Genomic DNA, 23,018 nt, shown 5'->3' on the forward strand with positions numbered 1-23,018 from the left:
TTTTGGTGCTAATGCTAAAGATGTATTAAAGACCATTGAGGAAAAAGCCAAGTCAGTTCAGACAGTCAAAGATTTCCTCCAGGTTCAGCCACCCAGATTCAGCAGGAATTGGCCTTCAAAAAACTGGTCCTTTCCTAATACTGAAAGATTTCAAAGGGGCAAAAGCAGGCGTGGCCGAGGAAGAGGACAATACAGAGGTTCCTACAGGGGACGACAATGGCAACCAGCAAACCAAAGAAGTGACACAGGGGCTTCTCCTGCCCCACAGGGACAATCCCAATGACTTTCCTCTACTTCCGCTAACCAAAGAGCAAACAGAAGCTCCCTTGGGCGGAAAATTATCTCTGTTTTCAGACAATTGGCACAGATTGACAAAGACCAAGGCTACAGGTTCCACTTTCATACCTTACCAAGGAAACAAGGCATGCCAAACCTACCGCAAAATCAGAGGGCAGAGGCTTTCAAGCAAATTTCTCTGCTTGCTCAGATCAATGCAATAGAAAAAGTTCCACAACAAGAACAAGGCCAGGGGTTTTACTCAAGACTGTTCCTTGTTCCAAGAAAAGAAACACAATGGAGACCAATACTGGATTTGTCCGCATTAAACACCTTTCTCATAGTACCAAAGTACAAAATGCTGACCTTACAGCAACTCCTTCCCATGCTGGGCAAGGGGTCTTGGCTGATTACTCTGGACCTCAAGGAGGCATACCTGCATGTCCCTATCAGACACAGCTGCAGAAGATACCTCAGATTTCTTGCAGGGCCAGAGCATTATCAATTCCCAGCATTGCCATTTGGCTTATCTACTGCGCCCAGAGTGTTTACAAAATGCCTGGCTTCAGTAATTGCTCATTGCAGGCTCCAGGGGATCCAAATTTACCCGTACCTGGACGACTGCCTCATACAAGCGGACGACAAACTGATTTTGACAAAAAACTTGGATTATGTCATTCAATTGCTACAAGCTCTGGGATACACAGTCAACTTCCAAAAGTCAAGACTGCAGCCAACCCAGCAAATTACTTTCTTAGGAGCCAATCTAGACACAACCTCTCAAATGGCTTACCTGACAGAAGACAAGCAAAAGAAGTTAACTCATTATTTCAAAGGTTTGGCAAAGCTCACCCAGATGACTGCAAGGAGATTCCTACAGGCCCTGGGTTACATGGCATCATGCATTCTCCTGGTTCCATTAGCAAGACTACACATGAGAAAGCATCAATGGTACCTAAAAAGTTTATGGTCTCAACACAGCAACAACCTAGAGACAACCATACCGCTTATTCCATGCCTACAAAAGGAATTCCTATGGTGGGCCTCAGTAAGCCAGGCAAACACAGGTATGTCATTCAAAAAACCACAAATAACACAAACGATGACCACAGACGCCTCAGACCTTGGATGGAGGGCGCACATGGAGGGCAGATGTATTCAAGGACAATGGTCTCCAAAGGAAACACATCTGCATATCAACCAAAAAGAAATGCTGGCAGTCATGCATGCCATCGAGGCCTTTCAACAAAAACTTCAGCAAGGCCACCTGCTAATACGGACAGACAACACCACTGTGATGTGGTACATAAACAAGCAGGGGGGCACCCATTCTTACCCCCTTTGCAGACTGACAATGAATCTTTGGGAAAAATCACTGAGCTTAAACATACAGTTGCAATCCCAGTTTGTTCCAGGCAAAGACAATGTGCTGGCGGACAGCCTAAGCAGGAATTTCCTAGACCCTCACGAGTGGAGGTTACATCCAGAAATCTTCATAAGGCTCACCTCGACATGGGACAGGCCAGAAGTAGACCTATTTGCCTCCCACCTCAATCATCAGCTACAAAAGTTCTGTTCAAGGACATATCATCCACAAGCATGGAAAACAGATGCCCTCTCATTCAGCTGGAACTTCCTAAAGATTTATGCATTCCCACCTCTGCCACTGATGACCACAGTACTACTAAAGATCAAAGCAGAGAAGCCAAAAGGGATCCTAATAGCTCCAGACTGGCCAAGACAACACTGGTATCCACTACTACGGAGCATATGCCACAACAAAAAATGGGCCCTTCCCCAATGGCCCCATCTTTTGACTCAAAACAACTTCAAGACAGTACATCCCAACATTCAGACGCTCCAGCTAACAGCTTGGGAGATTCCATGAATAACCTCAATCTATCTCTCTCCAAGGAAGTTCAGCGGATATTAACAGAAGCCTGCAGACCATCCACCAGAAAGGTTTATTCAGCAAAATGGAAGAGATTCAGCATTTGGAATACCAGCAAGCGTCATGATGCATCATTATTGAACATCCCACTCATCCTGGAATACTTGGCAGATATGCTACAGAATGGACGGTCATATTCTTCTATAAAAATACATGCTTCAGCTATTTCAGCTAGATACAACACTGATCCACCTGTGTTCTCACATCCTTTGTTAAGGCAATTTCTTAGAGGAATCAAGAATATCAAGCCACCAAGAAAGGCCCCAGTACCAGCTTGGGACCTCAACTTTGTCCTAGAAAAACTGACTCTACCCCCCTTTGAGCCAGCAGCTTCTGTGGACTTACAATTCCTCTCATGGAAGACAGCTTTCCTGTTGGCAATTACCTCAGCAAGAAGGGTTTCAGAATTACAGGCCCTAATGGCAATACCACCGTTCATTACCTTTCATAGAGACAGGGTCTCCTTACGAACCAACCCTAGCTTTCTGCCAAAAGTGGTATCTAGGGTTTCTTTGAATCAAGCAATTCACCTGCCTACTTTCTTTCCCAATCCTGAGAACAAAGGGGAAAGACTGTTGCATACCTTGGACATTCACAGACAACTTCGCTACTACCTGGACAGAACCAAGGCCAATAGGAAGTCTGATCAGCTTTTTGTAGCTTACGCCCCTGGAGTACAAGGAAAAGCAATTTCCAAACAGACTATCTCAAAATGGATTGGACATTGCATCAGATTATGTTATTCCTTCCATGGAAAGAGTGTACCAGCCAATTTATTTATTTATTTTATTTATTTAACATTTGTTGACCGGGAAAGTCCGACTAGGTTCCACAGATCCTGTTTTCAGCGGAGGCCCGGGGAGAAATGCTCCAGAAGCATGTCTTTACAAATATCAGGCTACAATCACCTCTACAGCATTCTTAAGAGGGGTGCCTACAAAAGACATTCTAGAAGCTGCTACATGGAGCTCCGTGCATACATTCTCCAAACACTACAACCTTCCTTTATATTCCAGATCCAGAGCAGGCTTTGCTTCGGCAGTCCTGCAGGGATTGATAGCTACACCATCCTTTTCTTAGTGCTTTCCACCTCCCCCAGCTACGCTATGATATTCAACCCATATGTTATGACTGCAGTTGCATTCTTGAAGGACATAGTACAGTTTTGTACCTACCATAAATGTAGATGTCCGATAGATATGCAACTGCAGTCGGGTTTTCCCTCCCTCCTTCCCCTCTATTCCTTGGGTCCACTCCTCTCCCTGTTATCCTAGCTGGGGATATCTGTTATGGTGTATTTGTTTATTGCTTATTTATTTGTCTGGAAACCTATTTTGTCTTCCAAATTGATTACAGCCTTCCTTGGAGGGCACCTGGCATCTGGGGCAAGAAACACTGAAGAAGATGGCGTCGGCTGATGCTTATGTACTCCTGCCGCTCTGACGTCGGAGAGAAATGCGACATCAGCCGCCGGACCCAGACTTTGGAATCCGGCCGACCAAGGGCTGCCTGAGGCAGGACAACCCATATGTTATGACTGCAGTTGCATATCTATCGGACATCTACATTTATGGTAGGTACAAAACTGTACTTTTGTGGTACCCAGAAAGGACAAAACCTGGAGACCAATACTGGAACTATCTATTCTAAACACATATCTGGATATTCCAGAATTCAAAATGTTGACTCTACAGCAGCTTCTGCCCATGTTGGGCAAGAAGGCTAGACTTGTGACTTTAGATTTAAGAGAGGCATACCTGCATGTCCCAATCAGACAAACATGCAGAAGATACCTCAGATTCAAAGCTAGCTCAATGCACTACCAATTTTCTGCACTGCCCTTTGGCTTATCTACTGCGCCCAGGGTCTTCACAAAGTGCGTGGCACCAGTAATTGCTTACTGCAGACAAAGAGGAATACAAATATATCCTTACTTGGACGACTGCCTCATTCAAGCAGAGAACAAGGACATTCTACTACAGCATCTGGCATTTGTAAAGAGATTACTACCATGCCTAGGGTACACAGTCAACGAACAGAAATCAAAACTAGTACCCTTAAGAGATAATATTCCTGGGTGCAAGCTTAAAAACAACTACCCAGATGGCTTATCTCATGCCAGACAAACAAATGCAACTGACTGCCTATTTCAAACTGTTGGCAACAAAGGCCCAGTTATCTGGAAGAAACATTCTGCAGGCTTTGGGCTTCATGGCATCCTGCATTCTACTAATTCCATATGCAAGACTGCATATGAGGAAACTTCAGTGGTATCTAAAAAGTGTTTGGACTCAACATTGCCACAGCCTGGAAACAATGGTTACTCTCATTCCCTGCCTGCAACAGGAGTTTTGATGGTGGGCGAAGGCCTGCCACCAGAACAAGGGACAGCCATTCACTCTACCCCCAGCCACACAGACATTTACAACGGATGCATCGGATTATGCCTGGGGAGCCCACATGGATGATGTATTCAAGGCACATGGTCCGCAAACCAAATGCATCTACATATCAATCAAAAAGAGATGCTAGCTGTTCAATATGCCCTGACAGCCTTCAAGGACCTACTTCATCCGGGACAACTACTGATAAAGACAAACAATAACACCGTCATGTGGTATATAAACAAGCAGGGAGGCACTCATTCTTACCCCCTTTGCAGACTAGCCATGACTTTGTGGGACACAGCATTGACTTACCAAGTACATCTGCAGGCACAATTCCTGCCAGGAAAGATAAATACTCTGGCAGATGAACTAAGCAGCAACCTCATGGATCCTCAAGTCTTCAGCATGGTAACAAGGAAATGGGGATGCCCGGGCATAGATCTATTTGCCTCACCTCACAACTGCCAACTAAAGAGATTCTGCACAAGGACTTATCACAGACCAGCATGGAAAGTGGATGCCTTGTCTTTCAGTTGGAAAAGCTTAACGGTATATGCCTTTCCACCTCTGCCTGTCCTCCCCAAGGTACTCCTAAAGGTCAGACAGGAGGAGCCAAAAATGATACTGATTGCCCCAGACTGGCCACGCCAGTACTGGTATCCAATCCTAAGGAGCTTGTCTCAATGCCCAGCCTGGACCTTACCTCAAGTGCCTCATCTACTGTCAGATCCTGCACAGCCAACTCAAGACTTTAAATCTGGCAGCATGGCGGATAATGTAGTCATACAAAACACACCTCTCACTAAAGCAGTGATGGGTGTCATTTTGGAGGCCAGAAGGCCTAGTAGTAGAAAATCTTATGCTGGAAAATGGAAGAGATTCTGTGCTTGGAACCAGGCACAAGGAATTGACACAGCTGTACCAAATATTCCTCAGATTTTGCAATACTTGACTGAGATGCTGGACAAAGGCCTATCATTTTCATCTGTAAAGATTCATGCCTCTGCCATTTCGGCTCATTACAATACAGAGCCACCAATCTTTTCTCATCCTTTGTTTAGGCAGTACCTCAGAGGGGCCAAAAATTTAAGGCCTCCAAGGAGATCACCAATACCTGCATGGGACTTCAGTTCTGTTTTGGAAAAACTCACCCTGCCTCCTTTTGTGCCAGCCGCTACAGCTGATATAAAGTTTTTATCTTGGAAAACAGCTCTGCTCCTAGCAATAACTTCTGCAAGACGAGTCTCAGAGCTACAGGCACTCATGGCTGTGGAACCTTTTTTATCCAGACAGGGTTTCTCTGAGGACAAACCTGATTTTTATGCCTAAGGTAGTGTCCAGTGTGGCCCCAACCAATCTATTCATCTGCCTACCTTTTATCCAAACCCACAGATTAAGGGGGATAGAATTCTGCATTCTTTGGACATATGCAGACAGCTACACTTCTATTTGAACAGAACCAAAGCTTTCAGAAAGACAGAGCAATTACAAGTGGCATATGCTGCAGGATCACAAGGAAAGGCTATTTCAAAGCAGACCATTTCAAAGTGGATAGGTCACTGCATTCGTTTCTGCTATTCACAACATGGCAAGCCAGTACCTAAGGGCATTAGGCCACATTCAACCAGAGCAGCAGCCACTTCAGCAGCCTTCCTCAGGGGAGTACCAACCAAAGACATTTTAGAGGCTGCTACTTGGAGTTCAGTGCGCACCTTCACAAAGCACCATCACTTACCACTCTACTCTAAATCCAGGACAGGCTTTACCACTGCAGTTCTGCAGGGCCTAATAGTCGCTCCTAATGCTATTTAGCTCCAGCCTCCCAACCTTGGCTTTGGGATTCAACCCAATTGTAATGACTGCAACAGTGAAACACGAAGAACATAGTACAGTTGTGTACACTTACGATAAATGTAGATGTTCGAGTGTATTCACTGTTGCAGTCCAGGTTACCCACCCGCCATCCCCCTTTTCTTTGCTGGAACTTATCTGTACTTCTCTATTCTATACAACCTATGTGGTGTATTTGCTTGTAGAGGAAGGCAAAATATATACTTTAGTGCTTGCATGTTTTATTGACATATTTTCAGCCTACCCTTTTAGGGGCACCTGACATCTGGGGCAAGAAAAACTGAAGAAAATGGCGTAGGCTGTGTCTTTTATACCCCTGGCGCACTGACGTCAGGGAAGAGGCGACAGCAACTGACGCCGGACCTAGACTTTGGAATTCAGGCTGATTGAGGGTAGCCTGCCAGCAGGATAACCCAATTGTAATGACTGCAACAGTGAATGCACTCGAACATCTACATTTATGGTAAATGTACACAACTGTACTTTTTAGCATGGAACTTGGGAGTTGTGAGGAAAATGTGCATTTCTCTGCCACTTCTTATTTCCAATGAGGAGTGGAGGGCAAACCCTTAGCCTGCTTGCAGCTATGTAGAATGCTTATAATAAATTGTTTCTGTTGAGAACCATATTTTCTAATCTGGCTATGGCTTGGAATCTCCATCTTTTGCTAGAGAAGCTGAAGCTCGCTTCTTTCGGATCATTCTACTCAGATGACTTTTTTGTCATGAAAAATGCTCTTCCTAGTAGCCATTATGTTATCTAAGGTCTCTGAGTTTCAGGCCCTTTCCTGCACTTTCTTCTGTTTTTTTTTTCTTTCTTCCAAAGATGTGCTATCCTGTATATTAATAATGTGTTCTTATTTTTAAGTCAGTTACAATCTTGAATCTGAATTTCTGTGTACCCATTTTCTTCTAGCAAATTCTACTCCTGGAAAGCTCCTAGTAAATGCTTTGGATGCTCACAGTAACAGTAGAAAGTCAACCTCGAGAAAGGTAGCCTTTTTTATCCTTTACTAAAGGAGAAGTAGAAATGTTGTATCCCAATTTATTTTCAAGTGTTTGGATTTTGCTATGTAGATACAGCAAGGTGTTTCCTTGGCCACGTAAAGGGTGTTCCACTGTGTATCAACTATCTAAAGTGCAAGGTTCTATGAAGTATTGGATGAAGTTTGTATGGCTGCAACTTGGTCTGTACCTGACGAATTGACAGAGCAGTTTAAACTGGATTTGTCTGTTTTAGGACTGTTTAGGCTGGCTATTGTGAAAATCTGGGCTTCTTAAGTTTATTTATCCAAGAAGTGTTCATGTCTGTTGTGTCTTTCGGCTTTTCCCGGTTAGGAGTTGCCACAACAGAACTCCGGTCTGCTAATGATTGGCAGTAGATGTTTACGTGCCGAGTTGCCAGCTCTGATGCACAACCTTCAACGAAGGTACAACCATTCACGCATGTCTCCACACAGAAGACGCTTTAGCTGAGAATCTAACAGGACAACGTCTTACTGTGAGGCGACAACGCTACCGCAGCACCACCACCACAGTCTACTCTGTCCATTTTGTGCAGCCATGGTATCTTGAAATAAATTGCAGCCGTTATGTGTAGTACATAACATAGTGATACATCTTTAAGGTGTATAATGTACTTGCAGGACACCATCACTCTCCTGATAACAACCCCCCCAGTCTTTCATTTTGATGAATAATGTATTTCTACTGCTGGCAGCTGTCTGAGCCAGCATGGGTCAGCAGAGAAGAGAATACAAAAGTATCCGTCTAGGAGACATTTTCTGAAAGAATTGATGTACAGAGTAATGTTTCTGCCCAAAGTAGGCTCTGAAGTAGCCTAGGGAAGTAGAACTAAAAGGTACTAGTAGAAATTGACCACCAGTTTTTATGCCTGAAAGCACAAGTCCTGCACATCCTACAGCCAGAGCATGTGTAAAAGATGCATCTTTATGCTTAATACTCTATATAACTGTTTACAACTGTGCAAGGTACTCACCATAGTTTCCCAGTGAAAAGTAGTTTCAGAAATTGCTGTATCCCTGGAGTGTGTCTTTGGATTTTGGTTGTTTTGTGTTAAAATGTCTTTAATGCATTCATATTCTCTCCCCAACCATCTAATGCCTAATTTGCTAGAAATTCACAATCTCATAATTTTTAACTTTTTTTGTAGACTCAGCAACCGAAAAGCATGAAGGAACAACTACTACTTCAAGGATTACTGATCAAGAAAAGGAGCTTGCAGCCAATGCTTATCAGGCTTTTATGGTAAGTTTATAGTAAGCAAATAATGCAGTAAATATTTTATTTTGTTTTATTACCATGCAAAATGTATTTAAGCTACACATGTTCATACAGAACCTAGGAGAGCAACAGCATACAGAAGCCATAAATGGGAGATTGTGCTGGCAACATACCATGCTGCGGATTCTCACAATTACGACTATCCTTGATAATCCTGTGGTTGAGTAAATCTTCTGACATTTAGAATCCATTGTCTTTATCTTTAATTCTTTCATGCCTAAAGTGCTGCCACTGCAGTCTTTTAACAGTACCTAAAGCACATGTTTAATAAGCTGACCCTCTCTCCAACATCTTTAACTCCTGTGATAGCTTTCTGTTAAAACTACCATAAAATTTATTACAAAGATAAAACAATACCTGGTGAAAAAGTCAGCACTGCACAAACCTTTCTGAGCTACCACCTCGCATAATGTCTCATGGCTTTAGAAGACCAAACTACAAGCTCATCTGATGTTTCACTGTTTTATAATACTAAACAGATCAATCCACAACCCCTTTTTCCCATTTTTTTTTCACATGGGGTTAGGGTGTCACTTTAACTGTGACAGTCATCTAGAGCCAAACTTCACACCGCCACTAATTAAAATTCTCGATACTTCTTTACATCGCTCTACACCATAGCTATCCCCTTTAAATAATTCTTCATAAGCCCTCCTATTTTTGTACCTCTGAAGTATCTCTGACATACCACTGGGTGTAATGAACCTTTATTCATCATTAACTCTACTTTTTATGTGCTATTTTTTCTGTATGGGGTCTGAAAGTCACATCAGCTGATGCCATCCCTCTCATTTCTCTGCCACTATCCTACCTGTCAGAAGTCTTCTCTAATACAATATATATCCATCTCTTTGTTGGATGTCCTCATTTCATCTTGCCTTCTTCCTTTCTTTTCCCACTCTTCAGCACCAAATCATCATCTGCTGTCTTGCATATGTGACCAAACTACCGTGATCTCTTCTCTTTGACCTTCTCTACAGTTGGAGCTACTTTGGCTTCTGCTCTGATGTCATAATTTCTTTGCTGTTCCACAGTGTGCATCCTGCCATCTATCTCAAACACTTCATCTCCTTCACATCTAGCTTCCTCAGCTGCTCTATCTTCACTGTCCAGATTTCTGTACCATACAGAATTACTGGTTATACCACTATTTTGTACATACCATACAGAATTACTGGTTATACCACTGTTTTGTACACCTTACTTTTCAGTTTCTTTGGCATTCTTCTGTCACACACTACGCATGACACTCTGTATATCAGTTGGCTGTAGCCCCTCTGATTCTAGTTTTCACCTTATCATTCTGATTTTCCTTTTCCTCAACTCACCCCTCCTAGATACTTGAAACAATTAACCTGTTCGACTATTTTCATTTCTGTCTCAATTTTCAGCTTCTTTTGATTTTCCCCATTTGCTATGATAAGGTCTTGTCTGTACTCTGCTTCATCCCATGTGCCTTCAGTTTGGTCTTTTGTACCCCTAATATTTGCTGACGTTCTTGCTCAGAGGCTGCTTTTTGTGCCACATCATCTTCATACAGCAACTTTGTTAATTTGTCCCCTCCAAACTATTTGCTGATGTAGTCCGTAATCAGTATGAACAGCAGTGGGCTCACAGCTGAACCATGACACCCCCCCCCCGACTCCCATAGTTCATAGTTTTGTCATTGGATCCTTGTACACAGCCTGAATTAATTCTACCAATGTTTCTGGGACTATTGAACCATCACAAGATCACCCAAATCCACTTTCTCTGGCCCTTGTTATATGATTTTTCCAAGTCTAGGAGTGCCCAACTGGACTCTTTTCTCATCACTGTCCTTTTCTCCATTATTTTTCTCACTGCAGACATAGAGTTGGTTGTGTTTCCTCCCATTTCTAAATCAGGACTGCTTAGTTCTCATCCTAGTTTCTACCGCTATGTATATCTGTTTATCAGCAACCTCTCCAGCACTTTCATGTAGTGTGACCGTAGTTTGATACCTCTGTACTGCCCACAATTGTAAATTTCTATTCCAGTTTGTTATTGTACCCTGGCACCAGAATGCTTATTCTCCGATCATCTGGGATCCACCTTTCTCTCAGTACTGCTATGAGTACCCACAGGAGTCATTTCTTCCCTAACTCACCCAACATCTTGGATCATATCTACTGTGATCTCACCCAAGCTTTCTGCTTTCCTTGACATCATTTTCCTTAGTGATGTTCTTCCTTTTGCATCATAGGCTGTGCATGGCATGGTACATCTTCTATTTTTTTTCTTCTCTCTCTCTCTCTCTCTCTCTTTCTGTCTTCATTCAGATGCTACTGGAAGCACTCCTTCCATCTGCCTTTGACTTTCTGTGGACTGGTTCATAGGTTCATACTAGGCTATCTGCCCTAGGGCATTTATAAGCCTAGCCAGAGTGTGTTTGGCTTTCGCCACCCATTTTAAATTTATTTTGCTATGCCCTTTTTCGAGGTTAGTATACTGTGCCTCTGTCTAACAGTGACACAGAAGTGATACCCGGGGTAAACGATCTCCCATCCACTCATCAAGATTCCTCTTGAAGAGAGTCAGAGAGGGACTCTGCCTAACCTGGACTGGGATTTTATTCCAGAGTGAAGGGAGCCTCTGGGTTATGAATCTGTCCCTCCAGCATGTCCTATTTATTTCAGTGCTGAGGTTCAAGTCTCTCGAGCGCGTAGCTCGATGGGATTTGGATTTTCTGAGGTGCAGCATGTCCATTAATTCCGGGTTGGACATACGTCGGGCACAGATCGCCTCTGAACAGGCGGTATGCCACTGAGTAGAGCTGGAGTTTCTTTAACCGGGCAGCATATGACATCTGTTTGAGCCCTTTGATCCTCTTGGTGAGTTACTTTTGGGGTCTTTCCAGTTGCTGCAGGTGTCTGGTAAGGTACATCCCAAAAGGGGCATTGTACTCAATTATGGGCCTGGTGAGGGATGAGTAAAGAGGCAAGATGACCTCCCCTGATCTAGATGTGAATCCCTTCATGATTAGGTGGGCTATATAAAATGTTTTTCTAACCACTTTGGCCACGTGGTTGTCAAATGAGAGATTGCTATCAACTTGGGTCCCCAGGTCCCTAATTACTTCTTCTGTACTTAATGGATTACCACCTATGTGGTAATTTGTGGGCACTTTGTTTTTGCCAAAGGGGATGACTATACATATTTTTGCATTCAGCTTCAGGCCATGGCTCTGGCACCAGTTGTCTGTTTCTATGAGGCCCTTTTGGAGGATGCTTGTGTCGGCTGGAGAGTCGATTATGGCGCCCAGTTTGCAGTCATCTGCGAACTTGGTCAGCCACAGTCCTTCCGTGTTGGCCTGTACCTCCGAGAAATATATACCGAACAAGAGAGGTCCCAGGACTGAGCCTTGTGGGACACCACTTGTAACTGGTTTGGAGTCTGACATGGCTCCAGCAATTCTAACCATGTGGGTTCTGTCCTTGAGCCAGTTTGCAATCCATCTAGTGACATAGGGGTTTATATTTAAGCTGGTGAGCTCATCTATAATGCCCGAGTGGGGTATTGTATCGAAGGCTTTTGCGAGGTCCAGGTAGGCTGTGTGGACCACCTTCCCCTTGTCAATGGCCTTGGTGACTGTTTCAAAGAAATCAACCAGGTTTAAGAGGCAGGATCTGCCCTTAACAAAGCCGAACTGGGTAGGATCCAGTGTCTGTAGGTCCCCAATATCTTTATTTATGAGGTCCATGATGATCCTTTCCATAGCTTTGCAGACCAAGCTAGTCAGGCTTATGGGGCGATAGTGTCCAGGATCCGTTGAGGCACCACCTTTATGGAGAGGGACCACTGTTGCTGTATGCCACTCTTTGGGCACATATCCTGTAGTAAGACTGAGATTGAACAGTAGTTTTATGTTTGGGTTTAGCTCTTCTTGGAGTTCATGTAGGACGCAGCCCGGGACACCGTCTGGTCCCATTGATGCTGTGTTTTTTGCTTTGGAGAGGGCGGCTCTTACCTGAGCATCTGAGATGTCAGGGGGGCAGCACTCTGCTGGGATAGATATTTGCCCTTTGGTGGGAGGGGAGAAGTTTGCGCTGAACCTGTCTGCTAGGATGTTGGCAGTGTCTGTGGGTTCGGTGTATTTTTTGTCATTTTGGACTAATTCTGAGCATATCTAGGAATTGCCACCCAGGTTCCTAACATAACTAAAGAAAGCCTTGTGATTATCCTTAGTGTCCTGTGCAATTTTTCTCTCGAAGCTGGCCTTAGACAATTTTATGAGTGCCCGTAGTTTTTTGCTAATACTGATCAGTGATGCCTTCCCTTTTTGGGATTTTGCTCCATCATTTAGTAGCTTCCTCCTTCTATTGTATAGTTTGTTTATGGCTGGGGTCCACCAGACAGGACGTCTGCCTTTGGAGGATTGGGTCTTGGTTTTATTTGGGATCGCATGATCCATGCATTCCGGAAGGTGTTCATAGAATGGGTTTATAAAGGATTCTGCGGTCTGGGCCGTATTTTCCACAGGCCCGGGGGCTTTGAAGGATTCCACCTCGGTTTTGAGGAGTGTGAAATTTGCTTTAGAGAAGTTTTTCACTGTGGTTTTCTGGGCGGGGGGTGGGGTCGGGATGTGAATATCCATTGAGATTAGTTTATGGTCTGATCTTACCAATGAGGGATACACTTCTGGTCTGGAGCATAGAGTCCTCATGTTGGTGGTGATCAGGTCCAGTATGTTTTCCCCTCTTGTGGGAGTGGTAACAAGTTGTTCCATAGCATTTGAGTTTATAAATTCTAGGAACCTTTGGGCTAGGGTGTTGGAGCTAGAGTAATGCTCCCAGTCTATATTTGGGTAGTTGAAGTCGCCCAATATAATGATGTTTGGAGAGACCTTCATATTTTCCAGTGTTCTCAGGAAGGCCGAGTGGGGTTCCTGGGTTTGGGAGGGTGGTCTGTAGCAGGCTATAAACTGGAAGGCAGTTTAACCCACTGTTAGTTGCACATGGATAGTCTCTGATGCTTCGTGCTTTGCCACCAACCTGGAGGTGTGGGTATCTTTGATGAATATCTATACTCCCCCTCCTTTTGTGGTTCGGTCCAAGTTTTGGAGTGGAAAAGCATGGTATGAGGTATAACCTGGTAGTGCTGGGGTGCTCTCAGGAGCCCTGAACCAGGTTTCTGTTACTGCACAGATATTGATGTTCTCCATGCTAAGGAGAGTTTCGAGTGTGTGCATCTTGAGGTTTAGACTTCTGGCGTTGAGTAGCATTACTCTTAGTTTCTTATCCCTTGTGATACCTATGGAGGTGGGTTTGTCTTTTGAGCCTTGCCTAAAAAAGGCACTATGGGGGTGGCAAGAGCCTTTGCCAATATCCGAAAGCCCAGGGGTGACAGGTGCAAGCCGTCCCTAGCGAAGCATCGTGGCTTGTCGAGCATATCATCCCAAGCTGACAGGCATTGGATCCCCTTTGAATGACACCAGTACTTAAGCCAATTGTTGAAATTGATCATCTTGTCTTCATATTGTGGCATCATTCTTTAAGATGCTACTCAAGGTCAGGGTCATACCGGCCTGGGCTACATGCTCAGAGAGCTCCTCTATGTCTCTTTTCATGTAGACCAGGGAGGTATGTCTCGGGTTATTCACACCAGCATGGGCAATGACTGAGTCATATTTGTACTTGCCTTGGAGTGACCTGAGTGCTTTTGTTATGTGGCGGATCCTAGCGCCTGACAGGCTGCTCACCGTGACCCTCTCCTTGTTCAGTCTGGTGAGCGGGACGTCAGTGTGCCTGACGATAGAGTCACCTATTACAAGTGTATCAGGTGTGTTGTTTAGTCTTAAGGGCTGTGACTGTTCAGCACACTGGCTTTGTGAGATATGTGTTGCACGTGTTTTGTTTTGGGGTAGCGGTTACTTGGGTGTCTGCTTTGGAGGTCTCTGCTGCTTAGGCAGATCTTTATTTAGAGGCTCCGAGTATGTTTTTGTGCGATTATGTGTTTAGTTTGCTGTCGTGGTAGGTCTATGTGAGACTGGAATTGTAGTGAGTGTGGTTTCCTTCTCCTCCTGACTGGTTATGCCAGTACTGAGTTGAGAGAGCTTAGCCTCCAGTTTGGCTATATAGTTGCATCTCTCACATGTGTTGGAATTTGTTGGGAGGAGGAGAGGGTTGTCTGTGTACATGAGGCAGTTGTAACATTGCCTCAAGATTCCCAGATTCACCAGCTGGACCGGAGACGAGATTGACAACTGACCTTTGGACATGCTAGAATAATATTGGGAATTCCTTTATAATTGAAAACAAGGGCCAGTGGGGAGTGAGGGTGTAGTGCTTTTAATTTTTAGTGCTGACTTATATAATTGCTTTAGTGAGCAAGTGCCAGGTAACTTAAGTGCAATGTGTTACAGGTAACTTAAATGCAAAAACGACAAACAGTAACTTTCTTTCAAGTGAAACAAGGAAATAAGTACAGTAAGCAATGCAGATATCACTAGTGATCCTCAGAAGCGCTGAGAAGCCACGTATTAGGTGGAATTAGCGTTCCAGGGAAATAACAAGCAAACAAACAACAAGCATATAAACAAAGCTAGATTCAGCAGGCCTGGATCTAGTCTATGCTACAGCAAACAAGGTGTACCAATTTCAGTAAGATACAGTTCAGATATTCAGGCACTATAAACCTTTAACCAGAAATTCCCAGCTCAGAAGGGCAGAGTCCAGCCTCTTCTCCCACAAGAGTGCAGACCACAAACCTTCTTAATGTAAAATAACTGGCCTGAAGCTGAAGTGCTTAAACCAGAACTAATACACTTTAAGAATAACAGACACTGGGCTCTCAATCAGCAGTTCCCAACTTAGAAGGATGAAAGCTACCTGTCCTGCCACCACAGTGCATGCCACAAACCTTCCTAATGTAAAACAACTGGTCTGAAGCCCAAGTGCTTAATCCAGAAGACTTAGAATGATAGCTACACTTTAATCAAGTTACTACTAAGCAGTAATAAATACAATTGAATACTTTAGAGAATGCCTGGATTAGTGCTCAAGTTACACAAACAAAGCTAGATCCAGCAGGCCCGAATCCAGTCTATGCCACAGCAAACAAGGCGCACCAACTTCAGTAAGAAGCAGTTCAGATATGCATGCACTATAAGCCTTTAACCAGAAATTCCCAGCTCAGAAGGGCAGAGTCCAGCCTCTCCTCCCACAAGAGTGCAGACCACGAACCCTCTTAATGTAAAATAACTGGCCTGAAAGCCCAAGTTCTTAAACCAGAATTAATACACTTTTAGAATAACAGACACTGAGCCCTCATTCAGCAGTTCCCAACCTAGAAGGATGTAAGCTACCTGTTCTGCCATTACAGTGTAGACCACAAACCCTCTCAGTGCAAAACAACTGGTCCAAAGCCCAAGTGTTTAAACCAAAAGCCTTAGAACGAGTTACACCAAGCAGTAATAAATACAATTGAGTACTTTTAAGATGATGCAAAAGTAAAGTAAAGTAGGTAGAAACACAAGTACAGTAAAAGCAGATGAAATTTTTTTTTTTCCTGAACAAGTGCTGAGATCAAACAAACAGATTTGAGTGCTGAAACTAGAAAACTGGCTAGTTATAAGAAAATAAAAACTAAGCTAGAAGGCTTCCCTCCAACACAGAAGGGCTTGGGGGCTCAGAAGCCTACAAATAGTCTATACCACTTAACAGGAAAGGCAGGAAACAAGCTTAAATTTTTTTTCTGTTTCCCAGATGCTCTCTTTGTGCACAGTAGGAGTGCCTGAAATCAGAATATGATCTCATTGCACTCAGTTGAGTGAGCAAATGAGATGGGCCCAGAAGGAGTATCCAAACACAAATTTACAAGAGGGGCGGACAGTTTCAAGGCCACTAAGATTAACACCAAAACAAAAACAGGGAGAGTGGGTGGGACTAACTGAAGAGCAGAGTCAAAACTTCCAGTTCAGTTAATATTCCTGCAACACAGTTAAAATCAATTTAAATACTGTATTTTTGAGAAAAAAGTGCAGATAAAGGTACTTAAATTCTCTTATACGTCCAGTTGAATACAGCTAGTTCTTAGCCGGCCAAAGCTGAGGTTTTTAAGCAGAAAATATTTCAAACTGTACCACTTAAATAGGCAAGGACAGGAAATCAAAGAATGTGGCTACCCCCACACCTGTAATTACTAGCAAATAACAAAATTCAGCAAACACTGACTAACTTCCAGTTCAGTTAATATTCCTGCAACACAGTTAAAATCAATTTAAATACTGTATTTTTGGGAAAAATAATTGCTGGTGTCCCTCATGAATGGTGTCTGATGACTATTTTTTTTTTTATCTTTTTGTCTTTAGGTTGCAACCTGATACTGATTGTTTACCATTTGCTGTGTCACTTTCTAAAAGCTGGTAGAATATTTTTGTCTTCTTCTTTGCTGTTGCGACTGCCCTGTTAGCTAGCCAGTATTCCTTCTTAGCCTGGTCTGTCTTTTTTATTGCCCCCTTTTTCTTGCACTTCTCTTTACTTTTGATAATTCCCTGGGCTTCTGCATTCCACTGTCAGCTTTCCTTGTATACCTTATTTCTATGCATGTCTTGGCTTTATATTTGTTACATAGTTTTAACTCGTGCTGTTTTGAGACGCTGCCATTCATACTTTGACTCTACTTTTTTCTTCTTCTTACTGAGGTGATAGAGCGATAAGTGAGTTAAGGACCAGGCCTGTCAGTGTTTATACTGTGGGCAAACTTGTTTTACTGGCTATGACTTTGTGGTCTTTGATTCTTCCCCTGTGCCCTTTCATTAATAGGAGAAAGTCTACTTGAGCTGCATGTGGTCTTGTGAATGCCTCTTTTCCTGAACTATGAGATGACCACCATCAAGCTATTTGCCAGACAGAAGTCTAGAATGGCTTTTTCTTTATTCCTGTTGTCCTATCCTTGTGGATCAGACAGCCCTCATATCCTGTTCTGTCTGTCTTGATACGAGTATTCAGGTCCCCTTTATCAACACCAGCTTATCTAGTAAGTCCTGCAGCTGTCACCTAAATGCACTTTTTTTCCTCCCTATCACAGTGGTAAGTTGGAACATAGGTTGAGATTATGAATACTTATCTACATTTGCATCAGAGTTTGATTCCCATTAATCAAGTCACTGATTTGGATGATGTTCCTCACTGTCTTCAGCAGACTTTCTCTCTCCTTCCACTTCATGTCACCTTGTCAGTGAACCTATATTCACTGTAACAATCCTTCAACCATGTTTGGTGGATTGATTGTTTATATCCAGCTTTTATTCAACAGATGGAAGGACACAATCTGGCCAGTACTGTATTGAGCCAGGGCTGTCGGGTTTTAAAGCAGGCACACACAGCCCAATAGAGGCACATAAACCTCTCCAATATTAGGAAAAGCCCTTGACATACATTGGAGTAGGCTGGATCCTCAATGCAGTTATCACTTGCAAATATCTATGAAAATGCCCATGTCAATTTTGGGTGAAATTAGGCCAAATTACGTAGAGCTAGCTTTTACACTGTTGAGTGGCTAGCTCTGATGCGCTTTGCACTCTGTTTTCAGTGTTCTCCTATCTAGAGGACATAGAGCACCACAGTCTATGCTTAAAGCAGATGGTCTACACAACTCTTCCCTGACAGACACCACCTAGAGTTTGTGCTGCTGTTGCCCACTGCTCTGTTCAGTTTTTGGGTGAGATTTTTAGTGGAAATACCCTGGCACACTGGTTCCCAAACCTTTTTGATTCTCTGCTCCCTTGCTGAATTTAGGTTTTCCCAAGGTGCCCCCCCCCCGTGCGGCACGCATAAAGTGCATATTTTAGTGGTTCCCAAAGTGTGTGTTGTGGCGCCCTTGGGAGCCTTGGATTCCTCACAGGGGTGGTGCGTACTAATAAGCTTAGCTGCAAAATAAACTGTGAACAGTTCATGGTTTATTTTGCAGTTAAGCTTATTAGTTCGCTGCAAGTGTGAGTGAATGCAGGAATGAATGAAGAAGCGGCAGTGTGTGTGAATGAATAAGGAAGTGACTGTGTGTGTGTGTGTGTGTGTGTGTGTGTGTGTGTGTGTATGTTTGTGTACGCACGCACGTGTGCGTGATTCAGCCCTCTCAACTGTACAGATTTTTGCAGAATGTCCAGATGTTTGCCTCATATTTTTGGTGTGTTCCTCCTAAAATCTGTACTTTTCTGGCAAATAGTTGAGTATTTAAGTCATTAAATAATGACAAACATTTGAGTTTAAGACTCCACATCCTTCAGATAATTCATGCTAATGCAAAACCTATTATTTTATCAACTTTCTAAGTTTGTAAATAACCAAGAGCACTGCACCAAAAATAAAAATCCAACAGTTTTATTACACCATGATAAGAGTTTAGCACTTTCGTCAAAAGTACATAAAATTGACTTCTTCAGAACTACATGACATACACAATGCTGATTTAAATAGCCTGCCCTACTCAACAATTAGTCAAACAAGAAATATGTCATTTCCTGCTAAAAAAGTATGTAATTTCCTGTTAGAAAAAGATATCATTCCATGCTAAAAAAGTACCACCCCACTAAAATAATACAACTGAATTATTGATCCATTGATCCCCCAAAAATAGAGCTTATGTTAAAAACATTACATAAAAAAACAGCCTTTAGTTTTAGCATAGAACGAATAGAAATTTTATCATTAAGCCCAGGTGGCACACATGCATTTAACCTTATTTGCCACTTGAGCTCTAACAATTCAAGAAAATCATCGACAGGTCCGCCCCTTGTATCCAAGTCGACCTGCTCTAATACAAAAAACTTGAAACAGTGTGTGGGATATCATTTAATATGATTAAATAAGGTTGTCTCAAGGAATCTAAAGGTCTCCAATATGATTTGCTCATTTAATAACAGTTGTTCTAGATCTAAATCAATAAGTCTCTAAGCTATGACAAAACATCCTAGGATTCCGACCATTTTTGGAATCCCAAAAATCCACAAGAGTGTCCTTAATCTCCCCCTCCGGCCAATTGTGGATACAAAAGCATCAAAAACTTTTAGTCTGGCCAAGTTCGTTGACTGTTTAGTTAAACATGTGTTGGATGATAGGGACCTAATTATTAAAGACTCATGGGATTTCTTGTCCAAGATTAAACATAAAATGTACAACGAATGTCTTATATTGGTCATCATTGATGTGAGGGACCTCTTTTTTGTAATACCCCATGATGTAGGTATTGAATGGTTCTACGATTATTTATGTAAGCAGACCTAATTGAATCATGATACCATTCTTACCATCAGATCCTGTATGGAGATGGTTCTGGACAATAACTTCATTTCCTTCGATGGGCAAATATTCAAACAAGTGCAAGGTGTGGCTATGGCGCCTGTTGTGCACCGTCGTTTGCCAACATAGTACTTGCCCAGAGGGAGGACCTGTATATTGTCAACTCCGAGTTCAAGGACATGTGGGTACTGTATGGGTGGTACCTTGATGATTTGGTCTTATTTTGGCATGGTAGTGAAGACGAGTTGGATAGATGTTTTACATATATTAACAGCACCACCACTTTTCTGAAGTTCACCATGACCAAGGACCCATGATATTTTGAACTACCTTGATGTGACCATCAGGAAGGATTATTCCAAGGGGAGATTCACCTCGCATCTTTATAGGAAACCTACGTACTCCAACATTCTTGCACTTTGAGAGTTGGCACCCCTTGCACCAGAAGAAATCTCTTGTGAAGGGACAGTGTGTTGGATTGGCCAGAGTGGTATCCGATATTGATTTTCTTAGATGCAACCTCCTACTGGGTATGTTACAGAAAAGAGGTTACCCCCCCCCCTCAATTTGTTAAGGGCATAATAGTCGAGGTCCAACAAAAAAGAACAAATGGGGTTTATAGAACATTATTGGATAACCCTCTGGGTCTAACCAGGCCCCTAGCAACTGAGAGAATGAACAACAACAGCAGGACATTAGTGTTACCTTTCACTACTGATTTGTTTGACATCAAAAGCATCAATTTGAAGTTGTTCAATCTCGCCGTTTATTCTTTACACGTGGGTTTGGGGCCGATCTATCTGCTCCGAGTTGGCCGGTTTTCAAGCTCAAGATCTTTGAGTTAGCTTGAGGCACAGTCCCTATCCCATGATGGTAAGAACATAACTTCTTTTTTGTGATTGTTTGAACATGTTTCGTATTGATGAGAATATCATTAATAAATTAGGTAAAAATACCCTGGTGGTGTACAAAAAGTGTACATCTTTCAGAGGTTTAGTTGAAAGAAAAAAGGTGGCATCTGGACTAGGTGGTACTTTCAAATGTGGAAGATGCACCCAATGTTCTTTTGTGATTGATGCCAAATTTATTAAACTTAAGAATTTTGGTAAAATCACTACACATAAAAAAGTACTATTGTTACACCAAGGAGGTTGTGTATGTTGCATCCTGTACAGGTTGCGACTGTTACTATGTGGGTAAGACTGTCCAAGCTTTGACAATGGATCTATCAACACCGTTATGATATTAACAAACATAGGGAGACCAACGCTTTATTTTAGCATATTAAATTATATCACACACTGTTTCAAGATGTTCATCGTGTTGCACTGCTGCAGTCATCACACTTGGGTTATCCTGCCGTCAGGCAGTCCCGCAGTCTGCCAGAATTCCAAAGTCTATGTCTGGCGTCGGTTGCTGTCGCTTCTTCCCTGACGTCAGTGCGCCAGAGGTATATAAGATGCATTTGACGCCATTTTCTCCAGTCTTTCTTGCCGCGCGGTGCCCGAAGCAGAAGCAGTTCACACGTGCCGGTTGGCCGACTCCTGAGATTTTCGAAATCGAATTTCAAAACCGAAGTCTTCAATAAAGCTAAGTACTCCATTGGGGAAACTTTTTTCTTGCCTCAGACCGATGTCAGAAAAAGTTAACAATTGTATTTCTTGTGGAAAGCAAATACCTCATAAGGGCTTCCACTCTTACTGTATTCCATGCCTAGGCCCTGATCACAACGTCACTAGTTGTCGGTTCTGTGCTAGATTTAACAAACGCACTATTAAAAGGCATTTTGATTTTGCATTACACTACTTTGGCCGAAGGTTCAATTATACTGTGCCGTCGGATCATCCGACGACCGGATTACCGAAAAAATGCAAGGACAAGGATAAAGACAGGCATCCGATGTCCAAAACCGACGACGAAGCCTCTTCTATGCCAGTCGCCGGTTCTCAGTGAGGTGCTTTCGCAGCCCCTGACACCCGCTACCTCAGAGCCACAGGCCGCCTCCGACTCGCATGTGGAGACAACTAGGCCTCTGGAAACTCAAGGTATTGGGCTTACGGAAACTAATCCTTCAGATGGATCCGGAGCCGCCGAGCAGGCATCGGCTTCTGAGGGTGTTTTTAGACCTTCACAATTTACTATCAAAACAGCAACCAAGACAGAAGTACCTCTCAAGACAAAGAAACAAGTACAGCCTTCTCCTGGACAAGCCTCCATGCCTAAAATACAAATGCTTAAAATGGCCAAAGACCTCATTACTCTAATCAGGGGTTCCCATCCCCCTCCTGAGAAAAGGCCTAGGCAGGATACAGACTATGATTCCTCTGATCAGGTTTCCATTTCCTCTGATTCCACTTTTGACCAGGGGTATTCTATCCCTCCTTACGAGGATTCTGATGCTGAAGAATCTATCGCTTCAGCCTCTCCTCCTGAGGATTACTCTTTTGGGGAAACTTTGCATACCATGAGGGAGCACTTCCATTGGGAAAGTCAGGAATACTCAGATTCTAAGAAAAGGCTGAGAGATTTCCTTTTACTTCCTCAGCACAGGCCCCTGGCTATTCCGCCTGTGCTAGATGTTGTGGATGATGTATTTTCGGAATCCAGCTCATCTCCTGATTCTTTGCCCCCTGCACCAGCCAAGCCAGATAGGTACTACAGAGTCCCTGACTCTCACAAGTTTCTTTATAAAAACCCTTCTGCTCATCCAGAAACTATTTCACAGGGTCCAAAAGGGGTTAAGGCTTCTATTGCAAAAAATCCAGTACCCTCTGACAGAGATTCCAGAGCTTTGGCTAGATGGGGGAAGAAAGTATACACTTCCGTTACTTTAGCTGTTAGAGCCTTAAATTGCCAGTTTCACATGCTTAAGTACCAACAATATTTACTGACTCAATTAAAGCAGAAAATGCTTGCTAGCTCAGAAGCTCCTGATTGTAAGGAATTGCAGGATATGTTGCATGCAATTGAACAGGTGGGAAAGCATACTCTG

At 43.1% G+C, this 23,018-nt stretch overlaps 1 protein-coding gene across 1 annotated transcript in view; it reads left to right on the top strand.

Annotated features, from left to right (window-relative positions):
• CNOT10 (CCR4-NOT transcription complex subunit 10) overlaps positions 1 to 23,018 on the top strand; it is a 2,007,836-nt gene that overhangs the window by 216,960 nt on the left and 1,767,858 nt on the right. The window contains exon 3 of the mRNA XM_044066643.1: positions 8,638 to 8,732. Within this exon, the coding sequence (XP_043922578.1) occupies positions 8,638 to 8,732 (95 nt within the window). The remainder of the gene's footprint in view (positions 1 to 8,637; positions 8,733 to 23,018) is intronic.

Source organism: Protopterus annectens, chromosome 3.part1 (assembly GCF_019279795.1).
Source record: "Protopterus annectens isolate FY-2018-M chromosome 3.part1, PAN1.0, whole genome shotgun sequence".
Lineage (NCBI taxonomy): Eukaryota > Metazoa > Chordata > Ceratodontiformes > Protopteridae > Protopterus > Protopterus annectens.